The following is a 20905-nucleotide window of genomic DNA, read 5'->3' as shown; positions in this document are numbered from 1 at the left end:
GCAAGGAGCCGCCAGAGCCGCCAGTCAGCATGGAGCAGCCAGGGCCGCCAGTCAGCATGGAGCAGCCAGAGCCGCCAGTCAGCATGGAGCAGCCAGAACAGCCAGTCGGCATGGATCAGCCAGAGCAGCCAGTCAGCATGGAGCAGCCAGTCAGCATGGAGCAGCCAGAGCTGCCAGTCAGCATGGAGCAGCCAGTCAGCATGGAGCAGCCAGAGCAGCCAGTCAGCATGGAGCTTCCAGATCTGCCAGTCAGCCAGACTCTTCCAGATTTGCCAGACTCTTCCAGATCTGCCAGTCAGCCAGACTCTTCCAGATCTGCCAGTCAACCAGACTCTTCCAGATCTGCCAGTCAACCAGACTCTTCCAGATCTGCCAGTCAACCAGACTCGTACTGTCACACCCTGACCATAGTTTACTTTGTATATTTCTATGTTTTGGTTGGTCAGGGTGTGAGCTGAGTGGGCATTCTATGTTTCATTGTCTAGTTTGTCTATTTCTATGTCTGGCCTGATATGGTTCTCAATCAGAGGCAGGTGTTAGTCATTGTCTCTGATTGGGAACCATATTTAGGTAGCCTGGGTTTCACTGTGTGTTTGTGGGGGATTGTTCCTGTCTCTGTGTTCTCACCAGATAGGGCTGTTTCGGTTTTCGTTACATTCTTTGTTTTGTAGTATTTGTATCGATTCGTGTTTTACGTTTGTTTATTAAACATGGATGGCAATCTACACGCCGCATTTTGGTCCGACTCTCCTTCACATACAGAAAACCGTGACACATAGTTTAAAGTGGCTAGTGATACATGTATTACATAAAGATGCAGTAGATGATAGAGTACAGCAAATACATATGAGATGAATAATGTAGGGTATGTAAACATTATATTAAGTAGCATTGAGTAGCAAGTGGCTAGTGATATGTGTTACATAAATTCCCATTATTAAAGTGGCTGGAGTTGAGTCAGTGTGTTGGCAGCAGCCACTCAATGTTAGTGGTGGCTGTTTAACAGTCTGATGGCCTTGAGATAGAAGCTGTTTTTCAGTCTCTCGGTCCCAGCTTTGATGCACCTGTACTGACCTCGCCTTCTGGATGATAGCGGGGTGAACAGGCAGTGGCTTGGGTGGTTGTTGTCCTTGATGATCTTTATGGCCTTCCTGTGACATCAGGTGGTGTAGGTGTCCTGGAGGGCAGGTAGTTTGCCCCCGGTGATGCGTTGTGCAGACCTCACTACCCTCTGGAGAGCCTTACGGTTGTGGGTGGAGCAGTTGCCGTACCAGACAGGATGCTCTCGATTGTGCATCTGTAGAAGTTTGTGTGCTTTTGGTGACAAGCAGAATTTCTTCAGCCTCCTGAGGTTGAAGAGGCGCTGCTGCGCCTTCTTTACGATGCTGTCTGTGTGGGTGGACCAATTCAGTTTGTCTGTGATGTGTACGCCGAGGAACTTAAAACTTACTACTGTTCCATCGATGTGGTTAGGGGGGTGTTCCCTCTGTTGTTTCCTGAAGTCCACAATCATCTCCTTAGTTTTGTTGACGTTGAGTGTGAGGTTATTTTCCTGACACCACACTCCGAGGGCCCTCACCTCCTCCCTGTAGGCCGTCTCGTCGTTGTTGGTAATCAAGCCTACCACTGTAGTGTCGTCCGCAAACTTGATGATTGAGTTGGAGGCGTGCGTGGCCACGCAGTCGTGGGTGAACAGGGAGTACAGGAGAGGGCTCAGAACGCACTCTTGTGGGGCCCCAGTGTTGAGGATCAGCGGGGTGGAGATGTTGTTACCTACTCTCACCACCTGGGGGCGGCCCGTCACGAAGTCCAGTACCCAGTTGCACAGGGCGGGGTCAAGACCCAGGGTCTCGAGCTTGATGACGAGTTTGGAGGGTACTATGGTGTTAAATGCTGAGCTGTAGTCGATGAACAGCATTCTCACATAGGTATTCCTCTTGTCCAGATGGGTTAGGGCAGTGTGCAGTGTGGTTGAGATTGCATCGTCTGTGGACCTATTTGGGCGGTAAGCAAATTGGAGTGGGTCTAGGGTGTCAGGGAGGGTGGAGGTGATATGGTCCTTGACTAGTCTCTCAAAGCACTTCATGATGACGGAAGTGAGTGCTACGGGGCGGTAGTCGTTTAGCTCAGTTACCTTATCTTTCTTGGGAACAGGAACAATGGTGGCCCTCTTGAAACATGTGGGAACAGCAGACTGGGATAAGAATTGATTGAATATGTCCGTAAACACACCAGCCAGCTGATCTGCGCATGCTCTGAGGGCGCGGCTGGGGATGCCGTCTGGGCCTGCAGCCTTGCGAGGGTTAACACATTTAAATGTTTTACTCACCTCTGCTGCAGTGAAGGAGAGTCCACATGTTTTGGTTGCGGGCCGTGCCAGTGGCACTGTATTGTCCTCAAATCGGGCAAAAAAGTTATTTAGTCTACCTGGGAGCAAGACATCCTGGTCCATGACAGGGCTGGTTTTCTTTTTGTAATCCGTGATTGACTGTAGACCCTGCCACATACCTCTTGTGTCTGAGCCGTTGAATTGCGAATCTACTTTGTCTCTATACTGACGCTTAACTTGTTTGATTGCCTTGCGGAGGGAATAGCTACACTGTTTGTATTCGGTCATGTTTCCGGTCACCTTGCCCTGATTAAAAGAAGTGGTTTGCGCTTTCAGTTTCACGCGAATGCTGCCATCAATCCACGGTTTCTGGTTTGGGAATGTTTTAATCGTTGCTATGGGAACGACATCTTCAACGCACGTTCGAATGAACTCGCTCACCGAATCAGCGTAGTCGTCAATGTTGTTATTTGACGCAATACGAAAGATATCCCAGTCCACGTGATGGAAGCAGTCTTGGAGCGTGTAATCAGATTGGTCGGACCAGCGTTGAACAGACCTCAGCACGGGAGCTTCTTGTTTTAGCTTCTGTCTATAGGCAGGGAGCAACAAAATGGAGTCGTGGTCAGCTTTTCCGAAAGGAGGGCAGGAGAGGGCCTTATATGCATCGCGGAATTTAGAATAGCAATGATCCAAGGTTTTACCAGCCCTGGTTACGCAATCGATATGCTGATACAATTTAGGGAGTCTTGTTTTCAGATTAGCCTTGTTAAAATCCCCAGCTACAATGAATGCAGCCTCAGGATATATGCTTTCCAGTTTGCAAAGAGTCAAATAAAGTTTGTTCAGAGCCATCGATGTGTCTGCTTGTGGGGGAATATATACGACTGTGATTATAATCGAAGAGAATTCCCTTGGTAGATAATGCGGTCGACATCCTCTTTCACCCCAGCTGCCAAACTAACCCTGATTCAGAGGACCATCCTACCCATGCTAGATTACATAGACATAATTTGTAGATCGGCAGGTAAGGGTGCTCTCGAGCTGCTAGATGTTCTTTACCATTCGGACATCAGATTTGCCACCAATGCTCCTTATAGGATACATCACTGCACTCTATACTCCTCTGTAAACTGGTCTTAGGCCTCACTCCGCCCTATCTGAGATATCTACTGCAGCCCTCATCCTCCACATACAACACCCTTTCTGCCAGTCACGTACTGTTAATGGTCCCTAAAGCACACTCGTTTTTTCAGTTCGCTGCAGCTAGCGACTGGAACAAGCTGCAACAAACACTCAAACTGGACAGTTTTATCTTAATCTCTTCATTCAAAGAATCAATCATGGACACTCTTTCTGACAGTTGTGGCTGCTTTACATGATATATTGTTGTCTCTACCTTCTTGCCCTTTGTGTTGTTGTCTGTGCCCAATAATGTTTGTACCATATTTTGTGCTGCTACCTTGTTGTGATGCTATCATGTTGTCATGTTGTGTTGCTTCCTTGCTATGTAGTTGTCTTATGTCTCTCTTTATGCAGTTTTGTGTTGTCTCTCTTGCCGTGATGTGTGTTTTGTCCTATATTTTTATTTTATTTTATGCATTTCATTTATTTATTTTTTATCCCAGCCCCCATCCCCACAGGAGGCCTTGTGCCTTTTGGTAGGCCGTCATTGTAAATAAGAATTTGTTCTTAACTGTCTTGCCTAGTTAAATAAAGGTTAAATAAAAATGTAATTAAATAAATTGTACAAAAATCTAAAATCTAATCATAATTGAGTTGAAGAAATCAAAGCACAGTCACAGAGGTACTTCCATTTTAAGATATTAGCATCTAAAGAAGCAGGGAGGGTCACTTTTTGTGGAGGCAAACATGGTGTCAATAAGTCTTACCTTTATAAAGAGTATTACCTAGCATCCCTGACATTATGCCACTATATTCCAATGCAAATTATCTAACGCTGTATAGTACTTTAATAACATATCTCAGATACAGCTACAATAAAATATTAAGTAAATGTCAATTAAAAATATTCAAGAACAGGTGTAGGAGACAAGCCACTATCTCAAAGCAGAGCTATGTCTAAGCTCAAACACTCTTGTTTTGCTATTTGATCCTACATATGGACTAGGCAAAAGCATTGGGGGCAGTCCTTAAAATGTCTAAAGCTCAACATGACATGCTCTAAAGACTGATGTCTGTTGTTAGTCCATTGTTGGTGGACAAAGGCCTTTTTTAGTCAAGAAATTGTTTTTCTGTTTGAAAAATAGGCAATAACCTAAGATACGCAAACTATATCGTATGCACAAATAGGCATTACTCATCGGTATTTGGTACCTGAAACCGGAAATGGAGGGGAAGCGTTCAAAGGTGACTTACATGCTGCTGTCCCCCAGTTCCTCGTAGAAATTGGCTGTCGAGGCACGTGGAGCGGCAGACTTTCCCGCTGGTAGAGCCTGCTGAATCCTGGCAGTTTTGGCACATTCCGCCTGTCTCCTGAAGTTCAAGTAAAGTTTAATCAGTTTGAGTCCATCCACTGCCCTTTGTTTCTATAACATTTCATCACTTGTTCCACATGAAGGCTACATGTCTTTGGTGACTGAAGTGATTGAAGATTAGCACAGTATGTGGCTAATTTGAACTGACTGAGACAAAAATGGATAAAACTTGATAAAAAAAAAGGCAAGTCATTGTCTTTCCCAATTACTGGGGATTTAAACCCATTTGAAGGGGATGACGTAAATTTGAATCTTTGCATTTTTCTCTTAATTGTAATGCTGTTATTCTGACTCCTTGGTCAATCTTTAAAGGACTATTTAGTAATGAGGACCATGTAGCGTGCACGCTCAACAGCATAAAAGAGAGATCACTCATATCACATGGACTGTTACTTACTCTTTGAATCTGGTGGATGGTTTACCAGACAGTGCGGGATACAAGGGGAGCAGAGGGAAAAAGCAAATACAACAGACCCTCAATTATACAAGTAGTTCATTCCTATTTTGTTAATACAACACAATGAGAAACATCAATTAAATTGGGAATTGTGAGACGCCTCAATGCTCCTGCAACTCCATAAAATGTTAATGTTTGGTGGTTGTTAAGGTTCCTTTTGAAAAACAACTCGCTTTAGGTGAAACCATGTGCGTTATTCATGAGATTCCTATAAAGTTATTCACATAATAGACAGGCTTTGGATAAAACACCCTATCAAAGAGCTCAGCTTATTTCACAAATGCATATAATAATAATAGTCCTTGGTAACAAATTCTGCTCTATCTCTTATCTCACAATATTAAGCAATGCATCAGGCTCTCCAAGCTACAGTATGTCTGCAGGAACTCAAGAAGCTTTTTCATTTTTCTTTTGTTATCAGCATGATTTATTCACACCAAAATGCAATTACCCCAGAGGAGTGAAATGACAATGTTTGCATCAGAATATTCTCCCACACATAACGTTGCACAAACTAGAACATCATATCTATTTCTGCAATGTGAGTGTGTGTATGTGTTTGTTCAGCTCAGGGTAACCACTCTGACCCATCTGCTAAGTATAAACATTACCCAGACATAAGTGTTTATGTAACACACCCAGTGGATTCACACAGCACATAGAACAACATAGAGGTGTGGCTGTGTGTGTGTATCTGTGTGTGTGTATCTGTATGTGTGTGATGGTGGTTGTGATGGGGTAGTGGAGGAGTGAAGACGCACTGTGACGGTCACAATTGGCCGTGGAAATTTGCCACAAACTATTGTAAATTAATCTGCTTTCAAAGTGTGTGAACAGGAACATTAGATCGAGACATTAGATTAATGTTGGATGCTATTAGCATCACTAATTAGTTATAGAGAGAGACAGGGAGAGCTGTGCTCGGCTGAATAACTGGCACCATGCACATTTCCTTAGTCTCGCCAAACTACAGTGCTATCTTTGAAAGGCAACCATTACCATACACACACATGGTGCGTGTAGCTACGACAACAGCGGTTGTTCACTCACTGTTTGTAGGTAACCATGACGATGACGATGGCAGGGATGCAGCAGAGGATGATGATGATGGCGAGGGCAAGCAGCGCCCCCTCTGTGTAGCCCACGGCCTGGGCAGGCTTTTTCACTCTGGCCATGATGTCGGGAGTGCGGATCTCCAAGATGTGTCCTCTCTGACCCAGGTAGGGCTGGAACTCCTTGTTGATGTCCACCAGCTTCTCGTCCAGAGACCTGTCGGATGAAACACAGTCAGTCAGTCACACAACACTGTAAAACCATGAAACTTGTGACACGTTTATAACCTAAATGTCAGTGTTTAAAACGTAAACATTAGGCATTTAGATTTTCCAATAAGTGTTCTCATATTAAACACAGGCGTTTAGAATGCAAGATTAAACATGATAGTCAACATGATACCCAAATCAAACTGCCTGTAGCTCAGGACCTTAAGCAAGCATATGCACATTATTGATACCATTTGAAAGGAAACACATTGAAGTTTGTGGAAATGTGAAAATAATGTAGGAGAATATAACACATTAGAACTGGTAAAAGATAATACAAAGAAAAAACGTGCGTTTTTTTGTACAACATTCCTTCCGTGGCCTCCAACTGCTCTTAAACACTAGTAAAACTAAATGCATGCTAGCATCACTACTCTGGACGGCTCTGACTTAGAATATGTGGACAACTACAAATACCTAGGTGTCTAGCTAGACTGTAAACTCTCCTTCCAGACTCACATTAAGCATCTCCAATCCAAAATTAAATCTAGAATTGGCTTCCTATTTCGCAACAAAGCCTCTTTCACTCATGCTGCCAAACATACCCTCGTAAAACTGACTATCTTACCGATCCTTGACTTCGGCAATGTCATTTACAAAAAATCCTCCCAAACTCTACTCAGCAAACTGGATGCAGTCTATAACAGTGCCATCCGTTTTGTCACCAAAGCCCCATATTCCGATCCCATAGAGGTCATCAGACTGTTAAATAGCCATCCCTAGCCGGCTTCCACCTGGTTACGCAACCCTGCACCTTAAAGGCTGCTGCCCTATATACATAGACTTGGAATCACTGGCCTCTTTAATAATGGAACACTAGTCACTTTAATAATGTTTAAATAATGTTTACATACTGCTTTACTCATCTCATATGTATATAGTGTATTGTATTCTACTGTATTTTAGTCAATGCCTCTCCGACATTGCTCGATCTAATATTTCTATATTTCTTAATTCCATTCTTTTACTTTTAGATTTGTGTGTATTGTTGTGAATCATTTTTAGACACTACTGCACTGTTGGAGCTAGGAACACAAGCATTTCGCTACACCCGCAATAACATCTGCAAAATATGTGTATGCGACCAAAAAAAATGGATTTGATTTGAGATTACTTATCATGTCGTCACTATTGTGTTGATGGATTAATTACATTCAATAATTTTGGATTAAAAAGGCCTAGACACCAGAAGTGTGAATATTATCACATTCAAATTTTCACAGAACTCAAATAAATGGGTTTATTTTAGGGTAGAAATACACAGCTTAGGCTATAAAAAAATTACATTGCGTTTCCCCTGGCCAGTCCCAGATCAGAGCGCATAGGCTTCTCTAGGATACCTGCAGACGTGGTTGTTATCAGTAGGTTATAGTTGATTAGATTGAAGTACAGAGTAATTGTCCACAATTACAAATCATGAGGCATTTTATGTGAATTCAATTATACCCACGTTTTCAGTCACAATATGCTTTTACCACATGTAATGATTTTCATGATACTGATAGAAGTGAAGCCTGATTTGTTGTATGCTAGGCCTACTATACTTCTATATTTGGGTTAATCGTTCTTTTTGATAGGCTAACATTACTTGATGAAGACATGCTGTTATAGCAACTCTGTGCTTTTAACTTGAAGCTAAAATGTAATGACTGTAAACTTCAGACGAGAAAATAAAGCCTTTAATTGTTTGCACGTACATGCTTGTGAATTGTTGCATTGTTCACAAGTGTAATGTGGTTTGGTTGCATTATTCAATATTGTAATATCATTTGGTTGCATTATTCAATAGCGTAATATGTTTTAGAAAAAATATTTCTGTCGTTGTTGAATAGTTTGTGCTTACTGGCTAGTGGCTACTGTGACATGTACAATACATTTGAATTGTGGATCAAGAATGTCACTTTGCCAGCCACAATGAAAGAAAAGGCAAGGATGTAATGTGAATTAAAAAGTAGAATTGTCTTTCGCCACCCCACTCCTCATGCTCTCCTTCTTATCTTGTAGGGGAAGTAGGGCCTAACCCTGTATGAGATAAATGGGAGCAACATGGTTCTGCTGTGAAAAAGTATTGCAACAGTGTAAAAAAAACATTTCACCTGCTTTGTAAGAGGGCAACCATGGGTGCTGAGGAGTGTCTCACTCTCTCTCTTCATACAGGGGGACAAATGCTAAGATGGCATTTCTCCAGAATGTTGGAGCCTCTGGGAGGCTTAGTATCAGCCACTGATGGATTGATGGAATAGTACCTCCCTTTTCGCTCTTCCTTTCTCTCTCTCTCTCACATAAAAATGTCCTCTCTCCACCCTCCCCACCATTCTGGTGAGTGACTGAATTAACACACCCTGCTGGGGGACAGGGGCCTTTGGATAGGAGGAAAGGGCCTGGGGATGTGTGGAGAGCGATAGAGAGAAACAAATAAGGGACAACATGCGTTTGCTGACTAATTCATAGGGTAGAAGGGAGGATAAGACAAAGAATGTATGTAGCAAGAGAAAAAGAGAGAAGAGGAGAGAGAGAGACAAAGGTAAAGAGCTTTTCATTTAATTGTGTTGGCTCCCTCACTTAAAGAGCTCCTGGCGTGATATGGCCCTGTTGGTCAGTGGGTCAATGGCATACACCAACAGGTCTGACTTGGTGTAGTCCTTCTGGTCAAAGCCGTCTCCGAACAGCTGCGGCCCGATGGACTCCACCACCACCTTGGCCCCTGGGATCTGTTCTTGGACGTATCGCTCCATAATACTGATGTTTGGGAGACAAAACCAATGTGGTCTGTTGATATTTAAAATATTGTATAGTACAGCACCAAGACTTTCTGTAAATGTCAATGGTAAAACACTGTAGAATGCACAGGAAAATACAGCAAATCTGTTTTACAGCATCGATGCTGTAAATTGCACTGCACTATGGGTAAAATGCTGAAAATACTGTTAATCCCTGGAATTGGAAGCCTCCTGTAAAAATTCCACTAACATATTGTATTTATTTAAAGTAATAGCTTATGCTTAGTGTAGATTCAAATTATCAGTTTCAGGCGCCAACCTCATGCTGTCAGGTGAGACACATGAAGCTCAGACTATTTTATAAATACATTCTTGAGGCTGCTGTGGAGTGGAAGAATATTTTCAGAAGCTGCTGGTTAGGTACCTTGACTTTATAAGTATCTTTATTGCTGCTCAACATTGAATTACGGGATGTTTTCTTAGCTACAGTACCAGTCAAAGGTTTGGGCACACCTACTCATTCAAGGGCTTTTGAATGAAGACATCAAAACTATGACATAACACATATGGAATAATGTAGTAACCAAGAAAAGTGTCAAACACATCTAAATATGTTTTATATTTGGGATTATTTTAAGTAGCCACCCTTTGCCTTGATTACAGCTTTGCACACTCTTGGTATTCTCTTAACCAGCTTCATGAGGAATGCTTTTCCAACAGTCTTGAAGGAGTTCCCACATATGCTGAGTACTTGCTGGCTGCTTTTCCTTAACTCTACTGTCCAACTCATCCCAAACCATCTCAATTGTGTTGATGTCAGGTGATTGTGGAGGCCATGTCATCTGATGCAGCACCATCACTCAAATAGCCCTTACACAGCCTGGAGGTGTGTTGGGTCATTGTCCTGTTGAAAAATAAATGATAGTCCCACAAAGCGCAAACCAGAAGGGATGGCTTATCACTGCAGAATCATACGGTAGCCATGCTGTTTAAGTGTGCCTTGAATTCTAAATAAATCACTGACTTTTGACTGGCACTGTTGCTCAAGATGAAACAAGCCATTTCATTTTGCTCTAAATATCTTCCAGTGCGACGTAGAAAAAAACCCACTCAGATAATAATTAGTGTTGTATCATTACATCATCCCTGCTGTTAATTTACAGTAGGGATACTGTAATATGTTTTACAGTAAGTAAAATAGTACTGTAAAATGTATTACAGTATCTCTACTGTAAAGCAAAATCACGGTATTAAGCTGGCAACAGGAAAGGTTTAACAGTGCAGGTATCGCTTAAACATTAGATATAACTACCTTCATATTTCTGCATCCATCTTTACCATGACGTGGAGGCTTTCTGAATCATTCATATACTTCTGGCATGCTGTGTGTTACAATGTGCTGATCAAACGTTAGTAGTGGTTGCCTTGGTTCACTTCACCTTCATGTGTTGTCACCCACAAATTATGACATTAACTTTATAATGCTGAAACATCTTTTAACAACTTACTTGTGTGTGACCATATCTGTTTGAGGCCATGGTTTTAGGAATTTCACTTTTTTCACAATTTCACAATTTTTTGCTTTTGGCAAAACAGGTCTCCCATAATCAATTCCAGGCCGAGTGAAACTGGCACTTTAAATTACAGCCACTAAATGTTTGCTTTCTCCAACCCGATTGCCAAGCCTGATGAGTAGAGTACCCAGGTAATTGTTTGGGTCCCCAACTAGGACCAAGGAAAATGGGAGGCCTCTCAGATGTTATCAGAATGATTAACTAAACACATGATGTAGGTGTCAAAGCATAGAGCAGCAATCTTAGAAGGGTAGTGGTCATTTAAAGTGAGATTTGAAAATATTTTATTATTTTATTTTATTTTCTGTCTAGAAACTGTACTGTTTTTCAGTCATCAACTGATTGAAAAAAATGTATTTGACTGTCTATCTGGACAATCAATGGTTTTAATTGCCCAATCATTGGTTAAGGGAGACAGAAAATAAACATACAGTGAAGCCATTGAGGACCTACTGTAAATTGTGCAACATAGGGATTATTACAAAATGCTAGAACTTCTGAAGTGCTAGGACATTTTTGTCTGTTCCATAAAGTCTCGAAACACAGTTGGAGACTACCAAGGCCCCTTATTCATCAGAAACTCTCCTGTTTCTGTTGAGTGTTCAGGGGCCTTTAGGACCCTAATATGTTTTCAATTTAACCAAGCATGTTCAATGTGACAATAATGCTGAAAGAAAGTGATTGACTGGTGCATTACGCAATAAGCTGCTCTTTATTCTCCTCCACAACGGTGGGCGGGACATTGGACACCACCACCTGCATATCCAGTTGGTTGACCACAGACACCTGAGAGAGAAACAGTTAGAAAGAGAGAGAGAGAGGGAGAAAGAGGGAGAAAGAGAAAGAGGGAGAAAGAGAAAGAAAGAGAGAGTAGCATTGAGAGAAAGAAAAAGTGTTTGTGAGAAAGAGAGGATATGTAAATGTTGTACATTCATGCTTGACATGCTGCTGGTGGCCAAAACAAGACACTTAATTGCCTGCTTGTATTGGTGCCATGTGGCAAATCTAATGGCACCTAATATTTGCCGGAGCAGTAAGTGCACTGGCTCTGAGGCCAAATCTCACACATGGCCTCCATGAAATTACATTTTCTCTTGAAAATGGTCAACATGGTTAATAATTAAGCACATTTCGCTGTCACTCGTCCCAAACACTCCTTCTGTGTCATTACAGGCTTGTTTGCCCTACACATTAGGAGCAACACTGGCTCCAATAACTGGAAGCAAATGGAAATATATTGTCTAAGTAAAAAGACACACATACACATGCACACACAAACACACCAATTACAATGAGCAGAAAACGCTTTCCATGCATAGTTGAACTGCATCATCAGCGGGAAGCAGAGGGGTTCACTGGCGTACACATTACGCATCTTGTGTGCTGTTACTGCTCTTCATAATGTAATATATTGATAGCTAGACACAGTCTAGATAGAAAATAAATCATGTTTCATCATCATGTAGCTTCCTAATGAATACATCAGCTCAGTGGAAAACTGTCTGACACTAATACAAATATTGTGTGTGGGATCAAAGTTAACAGATGACAAACTACAAACTGCCAGACTTTGCAGTCTCATTTCACTTGCCCAATGAGAAACACTTGAGGAAATGAAGGTTTACATATGTGTGTGTGTGTGTGAGAGAGAGACATGGACCATGGAGGGATATGGGTTGTTTGAGGACAGTAGACACTCACCACCACATCGGCGCTGCTGCTCAGACCCTCGCCGTAGTTGTCGGTGGCAATGACCTCAAACTTGAAGTAGGACCTGCGCATGTTGCGGTACATGATGGCCGTCTTGATGATACCCGTGTACTGCTCGATCACAAAGCTGTCTCGACCGTCTGCTGTGGGCGGGATGATCAGCCGGTACGCATTGGCACTGTAGTTCCCTGTATCTGCATCAGTGGCCTAAGTAAAAGAAAACCCACAACCACACACACAAACACACACAAGAAAACCCACAACCACAACCACAACAACATATACACACAAACACACACACACGGTACACTGCTTACAGGGTAAGGCAACTGGAATGTAATTTTGTAATTTGGGTGAACTATCACTTTAAAAATGGCAGTAATGATGAGTGTGCTTCAGTTGTGGTTGCAAATTTTGGGACAGAATGCTTTCCTTGTCGCCACAAATATGCACATTGAATACACACAAATGGAGGGCATAGAATAAAGTATTGAGGCAACTTACAAATCAAATTAGCATCATCTAAGCATGTCGCTCTGGATAAGAACTTTTGCTCATTGACCAAAATGTACTATTGTCATTGTTCCCTGAAGGACGAGAGTGCATTGATCTAATTTGGCCAGGAGAGGGGGAACTTGAGCTCTCATACTCATTCATCAAGAAGAATTCTCCTACATTTCAGTAGGAGAATTGTCTTTCGAGACTCACTTTTGTTTAACAACAGCTGATAATCAGAATAGGGTACATGTTCTACCAAAATGAACGAATGGCGGTGAACAAGCCTGATTGCTCAAGATGGCGCTTTCTCAGGATGAGCCTAGTATGGTCATATTTGTTACTTACTGCATACGTTTTCACGATTAGTCCACAGTATGTAGTTTTAGTAAGTAGTAGGCAAGACAGATTTTGGACACGGCCATAGACTCTGGACTCCCTGCCACTGGCACCAATTCTCAGAGTGCCTGTTTGCAATGACATTGATTCATAGGTGCAATGCCTTTTTTGTATTTGTATTTAGTTGTTACATTTGTATTTGTATTTATTTTTTAAATGTGTATTTGTATTTATTATGGATCCCCATTAGCTACTGTTCCTGGGAGGATGGAGGGATTGAATGATGGAGAATCGAGGGAGGATGGATGGAAAGATAGCATTTTAATGACAGGGCTGCCCAATCTTAGAGTGTGGTTACATGTTTACAATAAATAGGTTACAATAAAGCAATTATTGTGGATAGTCAGATTAATATGATAGTTTGATTAAAACATTTACACGCTTTGCAAGAATAACGATTTCCCTTATAATCCTGTTTACATGAACACATCTGAAATCAGCCTACCTGAAAATCACCAATCAAAATAAATGTTTTACCACAGCAACCATGTCATTTTTGGGAAGCGTATTTGATTCTGAGTTTGGACATATAAAGTTTGTATGGGAAAAGGACTTCTTTGACACATATATTCAATTGTTCCGAATTTAGTTCACTCACACTAAAGAGGGATGCTTGCTCGTCTGGTGCTAGCACATGAGCAGATACACGGCTGGAACGCCGATTAAGTTGTTTAAATGGCCTAATAATTCAAAAGATTGCTCAGAAAACCTGCTGTTTTAATCGGCGTATGCTTACTTCGAGCCAGAAGACCTTTCACCTCTCACTGCAGCAGAGAGAAAGAGGTGAAGCAAGAGGTTTCACTCTCACCAACATCTGTCCAAAATAGTCACAATCCATTTCTATGGACTTATTTTGGACCTAAGCGTGTCGCCTGCCTTCCCACATTTTGGACAACAACCCCCATCGTTAGGGCGGAGACATGAGCGTATAGTCATTATCTGCAGATCTCTGTCTGCAGCCAAAATGGATGCCACATGCTATTTCCATCTCTTAATTTATCATGATTTTAACCTTAATCTTAACCCTTATCCTAACCCTAAACGTAATCCTTACCCTAACCCTTGATAGCAGTTGATGTTTTTCTTCAATAACACAGACCCCAAAGCTAATAAGGGGGTGAAAAATATATTTATTCAAAGAGAACAAATCATAGTTGTTATGCTGGGGAGTAGATAGCAGGTGTTCATTCTTCCCTGTCCTCAATGGTTTCAACATTGAATTTGTATTTGTAAAATACTGCCCCCTACCCAAGAGAGGTTAAAGGCTTGAACTGCCGCTTTCAAGGACCGTGACCCTCATGCGGTCTTATAAGAAATCCCGCTATGCCCTCAGTTAAACCATCAAACAAGCAACGCATCAAAACAGGACTAATATCAAATTCTACACTGAACAAAAACATAAACGCAGCATGTAAAGTGTTGGTAAGAAAAGACCCCCCCATCAAAAAAAAGCTTATGTCTCTCAAATGTTGTAAACAATTTGGTATACATCCATGCTAGTGAGCATTTCTCATTTTCCAAGATAATGCATCCACTTGAAAGGTGTGGAATTTTAAGAAGCTGACTAAACAGTATGATCATTATACAGGTGCACCTTGTGCTGGGGACAATAAAAGGCCACTTTAAAATGTGCAGTTTTGTCATACAACATAATGCCACAGATTCCATGAGGCATATTGTATTGCTGTAAATGTAATATTACAACATATATGTTGGGCCTAATATTGCCTCGATATTGAAATAGGCCTACAGTAAATGTTTTCACATATTCAAATTACATTTTATATGTGGTAGAAGAGTATACCTTACTTATTCATGTTGATAGAGCTAAATTATGAATTTGGTAACCTTCTTGAAGGCAAGTTAGCGTTTTTCTCATTAATCTTGTTCTGGAGGCAACTCTGCAGAGTGGTCACTAGCTGGAAAAGCCACAAAGTCATACAATCAGATTTTAAACCTAACCTTAACCTTAAATTCAGACCAAAAAGCACATTTTTGTTTTGTTTTGTATTCCAAAATATAGCCAATTTTGACTTTGCAGCTGGCCCATCGAGCGTAAATCGCTCAGTTCTGCATCCAGGGTAAGATTCATGACAATATACTTTTTTGGCTACTTTTTTGGCTATTTTTGGCTACCGTTTAATGGGTCACTTCATCATTATTTTAGATTCCACCAGTGAATAAAGGAATGGAGAGAGGAGAGAGGGAAGGAGACGATGACGATATGAAACTGTAAAAAATAATATATATATATATATATATATATATATGTGTATATATATATATATATATATATATATATATATATATACACACACACTTCCGTTCAAAAGTTTGGGGTCACTTAAAAATGTCCTTGTTTAACATCAAATTGATCAGAAATACAGTGTAGACATTGTTAATGTTGTAAATGGCTATTGTAGTTGGAAACGTCTGATTTTTAATTGAATATCTACATAGGTGTACAGAGGCCCATTATCAGCAACCATCACTCCTGTGTTCCAATGTCACGTTGCGTTAGCTAATCCAAGTTTCTCATTTTAAAAAGGCTAATTGATCATTAGAAAACCCTTTGCAATTATCTTAGCACAGCTGAAAACTTTTGTGCTGATTAAAGAAGGAATAAAATTGGCCTTCTTTAGACTAGTTGAGCATCTGGAGCCTCAGCATTTGTGGGTTCGATGACAGGCCCAAAATGGCCTGAAACAATGGACTTTCTTATGAAACTCATCAGTCTATTCATGTTCTGAGAAATGAAAGCTATTCCATGCTAGACATTGCCAAGAAACTGAAGATCTAGTACAACGCTGTGTACTTCTCCCTTTACAGAACAATGCAAACTGTCTCTAAACAGAATAGAAAGAGGAGTTGGAGGTCCTGGTGCAAAACTGAGCAAGAGGACAAGTATTTTAGAGTGTCTAGTTTGAGAAACAGACTCCTCACAAGTTCCCAACTGGCAGCTTCATTAAATAGTAATCTCAACCTCAACAGTGAAGAGGCGACTCCGGGATGCTGGCCTTCTAGGCAGAGTTGCAAAGAAAAAGTAATATCTCAGACTGGCCAATAAAAAGAAAAGATTAAGATGGGAAAAAGAACACAGACACTGGACAGAGGAAGATTGGAAAAAAGTGTTGTGGACAGACAAATCTAAGTTTGAGGTGTTCGGATCACAAACGAGAACATTCTTTATTTGACTCTATGCAAACTGGAAACCACATATCCTGAGGCTGCATTCATTGTAGCTGTGGATTTTAACAAGGCTAATCTGATAACAAGAATCCCTAAATTCTATCAGCATATTGATTGTGAAACCAGGGCTGGTAATACCCTGGATCATTGTTATTCTAACTTCCGTGACGCATATAAGGGCCTCCCCCCCCCCCCGCCCTCCTTTCGGAAAAGCTGACCACGACTCCATTTTGATGCTTCAAGCCTACAGACAGAAACTATGACAGGAAGCTCCCACTTCAAGACTGCTTCGATCACGTGGATTGGGATATGTTCCGCATTGCGTCCAACAACAACATTGCCGAATACGCTGATTCGGTGAGCGAGTTCATTAGAAAGTGCATCGGCGATGTCGTACCCACAGCAACTATTAAAACATTCCCAAACCAGAAATCGTGGATTGATGGCAGCATTCGCGTGAAACTGAAAGCACGAACCACTGCTTTTAACCAGGACAAGGTGACCGGAAACATTACCGAATACACAGTGTAGCTATTCCCTCCGCAAGGCAATCAAACAAGCTAAGCGTCAGTATAGAGACAAAGTAGAGTTGCAATTCAACAGATCAGACACAAGAAAACCAGCCTCGTCGCGGACCAGGATGTATTGCTCCCAGACAGACTAAATAACTTCTTTGCTCGCTTTGAGGAAAATACAGTGCCACTGACACGGCCCGCTACCAAAACCTGTGGACTCTCCTTCACTGCAGCCGACATGAGTAAAATATTTAAACGTGTTAACCCTCGCAAGGCTGCAGGCCCAGACGGCATCCCCAGCTGCGTCCTCAGAGCATGCGCAGACCAGCTGGCTGGTGTGTTTACGGACATGTTCAATCAATCCTTATACCAGTCTGCTGTCCCCACATGCTTCAAGTGGGCCACCATTGTTCCTGTTCCCAAGAAAGCTAAGGTAACTGAGCTAAATGACTACCGCCCCGTAGCTCTCACTTCCGTCATCACGAAGTGCTTTGAGAGACTAGTCAAAGACCATATCACCTCCACCCTACCTGACACCCTAGACCCACTCCAATTTGCTTACCGCCCAAATAGGTCCACAGACGACGCAATCGCAGCCACACTGCCCTAACCCATCTGGACAAGAGAAATACCTATGTGAGAATGCTGTTCATCGACTACAGCTCAGAATTTAACACCACAGTACCCTCCAAACTCGTCATCAAGCTCGAGACCCCGGGTCTTGACCCCGCCCTGTGCAACTGGGTACTGGGTAGGCTTGATTACCAACAACTACGAGACAGCCTACAGAGGTGAGGGCCCTCGGAGTGTGGTGTAAGGAAAATAACCTCACACTCAACATCAACAAAACAAAGGAGATGATCGTGGACTTCAGGAAACAGCAGAGGGAGCACCCCCCTATCCACAACGACGGGACAGTAGCGGAGTGGGTAGTAAGTTTTAAGTTCCTCGGGGTACACATCATGGACAAACTGAATTGGGCCACCCACACAGACAGAGATGTGAAGAAGGCGCAGCAGCCTTCAACCTCAGGAGGCTGAAGAAATTCAGCTTGTCACCAAAAGCACTCACAAACTTTTACAGATGCACAGTCGAGAGCATCCTGTCGGGCTGTATCACCGCCTGGTACGGCAACTGCTCCACCCACAACCGTAAGGCTCTCCAGAGGTTAGTGAGGTCTGCACAACGCATCACCGGGGGTAAACTACAGTGCCTTGCGAAAGTATTCGGCCCCCTTGAACTTTGAGACATTTTGCCACATTTCAGGCTTCAAACATAAAGATATAAAACTGTATTTTTTTGTGAAGAATCAACAACAAGTGGGACACAATCATGAAGTGGAACGACATTTATTGGATATTTCAAACTTTTTTAACAAATCAAAAACTGAAAAATTGGGCGTGCAAAATTATTCAGCCCCCTTAAGTTAATACTTTGTAGCGCCACCTTTTGCTGCGATTACAGCTGTAAGTCGCTTGGGGTATGTCTCTATCAGTTTTGCACATCGAGAGACTGAAAGTTTTTCCCTTTTGCAGACTCCATCAGCTTTTCGTCCAGAATGGTCCTGTATTTGGCTCCATCCATCTTCCCATCAATTTTAACCATCTTCCCTGTCCCTGCTGAAGAAAAGCAGGCCCAAACCATGATGCTGCCACCACCATGTTTGACAGTGGGGATGGTGTGTTCAGGGTGATGAGCTGTGTTGCTTTTACGCCAAACATAACGTTTTGCATTGTTGCCAAAAAGTTCAATTTTGGTTTCATCTGACCAGAGCACCTTCTTCCACATGTTTGGTGTGTCTCCCAGGTGGCTTGTGGCAAACTTTAAACGACACTTTTTATGGATATCTTTAAGAAATGGCATTCTTCTTGCCACTCTTCCATAAAGGCCAGATTTGTGCAATATACGACTGATTGTTGTCCTATGGACAGAGTCTCCCACCTCAGCTGTAGATCTCTGCAGTTCATCCAGAGTGATCATGGGCCTCTTGGCTGCATCTCTGATCAGTCTTCTCCTTGTATGAGCTGAAAGTTTAGAGGGACGGCCAGGTCTTGGTAGATTTGCAGTGGTCTGATACTCCTTTCATTTCAATATTATCGCTTGCACAGTGCTCCTTGGGATGTTTAAAGCTTGGGAAATCTTTTTGTATCCAAATCCGGCTTTAAACTTCTTCACAACAGTATCTCGGACCTGCCTGGTGTGTTCCTTGTTCTTCATGATGCTCTCTGCGCTTTTAACGGACCTCTGAGACTATCACAGTGCAGGTGCATTTATACAGAGACTTGATTACACACAGGTGGATTGTATTTATCATCATTAGTCATTTAGGTCAACATTGGATCATTCAGAGATCCTCACTGAACTTCTGGAGAGAGTTTGCTGCACTGAGAGTAAAGGGGCTGAATAATTTTGCACGCCCAATTTTTCAGTTTTTCATTTGTTAAAAAAGTTTGAAATATCCAATAAATGTCGTTCCACTTCATGATTGTGTCCCACTTGTTGTTGATTCTTCACAAAAAAATACAGTTTTATATTTTTATGTTTGAAGCCTGAAATGTGGCAAAAGGTTGCAAAGTTCAAGGGGGCCGAATACTTTCGCAAGGCACTGTACCTGCCCTCCAGGACACCTACACCACCCGATGTCACAGGAAGGCCATAAAGATCATCAAGGACAACAACCACCCGAGCCACTGCCTGTTCACCCCGCTATCATCCAGAAAGCGTGGTCAGTACAGGTGCATCAAAGCAGGGACCGAGAGACTGAAAAACAGCTTCTATCTCAAGGAAATCAGAATGTTAAACGGCCACCACTAACATTGAGTTGCTGCTGCCAACATACTGACTCAACTCCAGCCACTTTAATAATGGAAAATGATGTAAAAACATGTATCACTAGCCACTTTAAACAATGCCACTTAATATAATGTTTACATACCCTACATTACTCATCTCATATGTATATATTGTACTCTATACCATCTACTGCATCTTGCCATCTTTATGTACTACATGTATCACTAGCCACTTTAAACTATGCCACTTTTATGTTTACATACCCTACATTACTCATCTCATATGTATATACTTTACTCGATACCATCTACTGCATCTTGCCTATGCTGTTCTGTACCATCACTCATTCATATATCTTTATGTACATATTCTTTATCCCTTTACACTTGTATGTTTAAGGTAGCAGTTGTGGAATTGTTAGGTTAGATTACTCGTTGGTCATTACTGCATTGTTGGAACTAGAAGCACAAGCATTTCGCTACACTCGCATTAACATATACTAACCATGTGAATACGACAAATAAATGTGATTTTTGATTTTGAACATGACATGCAGAAAAAATGAAAAGATGCTGGAGGAGTGCGTGATGCCCTCTGTCAAGCATGGTGGAGGCAATGTGATGGTCTGGGTGTGCTTTGGTGGTAGCAAAGTGGGAGATTTGTACAGGGTAAAAAGTAGCCAATTTCACTTAATTGGAGCCAATTTTGCTTAATTGGAGCCAATTTCCTCCTACAACAGGACAATGACCCAAAGCATAGCTCCAAACTAGGCAAGAACTATTTAGGGAAGAAGCAGTCAGCTGGTATTCTGTCTATAATGGAGTGGCCAGCACAGTGACCGGATCTCAACTCTATTGAGCTGTTGTGGGAGCAGCTTGACCGTATGGTATGTAAGAGCTTCCCA

General features: G+C 42.0%; 1 protein-coding gene across 1 annotated transcript in view; it reads right to left on the bottom strand.

Annotated features, from left to right (window-relative positions):
• The window catches only part of LOC110502464 (protocadherin-15-like), a 98963-nt gene that overhangs the window by 25135 nt on the left and 52923 nt on the right, over positions 1–20905 (bottom strand). The window contains exons 7-11 of the mRNA XM_090218050.1: positions 12602–12817; positions 11598–11686; positions 9169–9345; positions 6335–6553; positions 4709–4825 (exon numbers count right to left, since the gene is read on the bottom strand). Coding sequence (XP_090074176.1) covers positions 4709–4825; positions 6335–6553; positions 9169–9345; positions 11598–11686; positions 12602–12817 — 818 coding nt within the window. The remainder of the gene's footprint in view (positions 1–4708; positions 4826–6334; positions 6554–9168; positions 9346–11597; positions 11687–12601; positions 12818–20905) is intronic.

The sequence above is a fragment of the Oncorhynchus mykiss genome, chromosome 23 (assembly GCF_057628025.1).
Source record: "Oncorhynchus mykiss isolate SJ-2025 chromosome 23, ASM5762802v1, whole genome shotgun sequence".
Lineage (NCBI taxonomy): Eukaryota > Metazoa > Chordata > Actinopteri > Salmoniformes > Salmonidae > Oncorhynchus > Oncorhynchus mykiss.
Note: the sequence above shows the minus strand (reverse complement) of the source record. Positions and strands in the feature narration are given on the sequence as shown.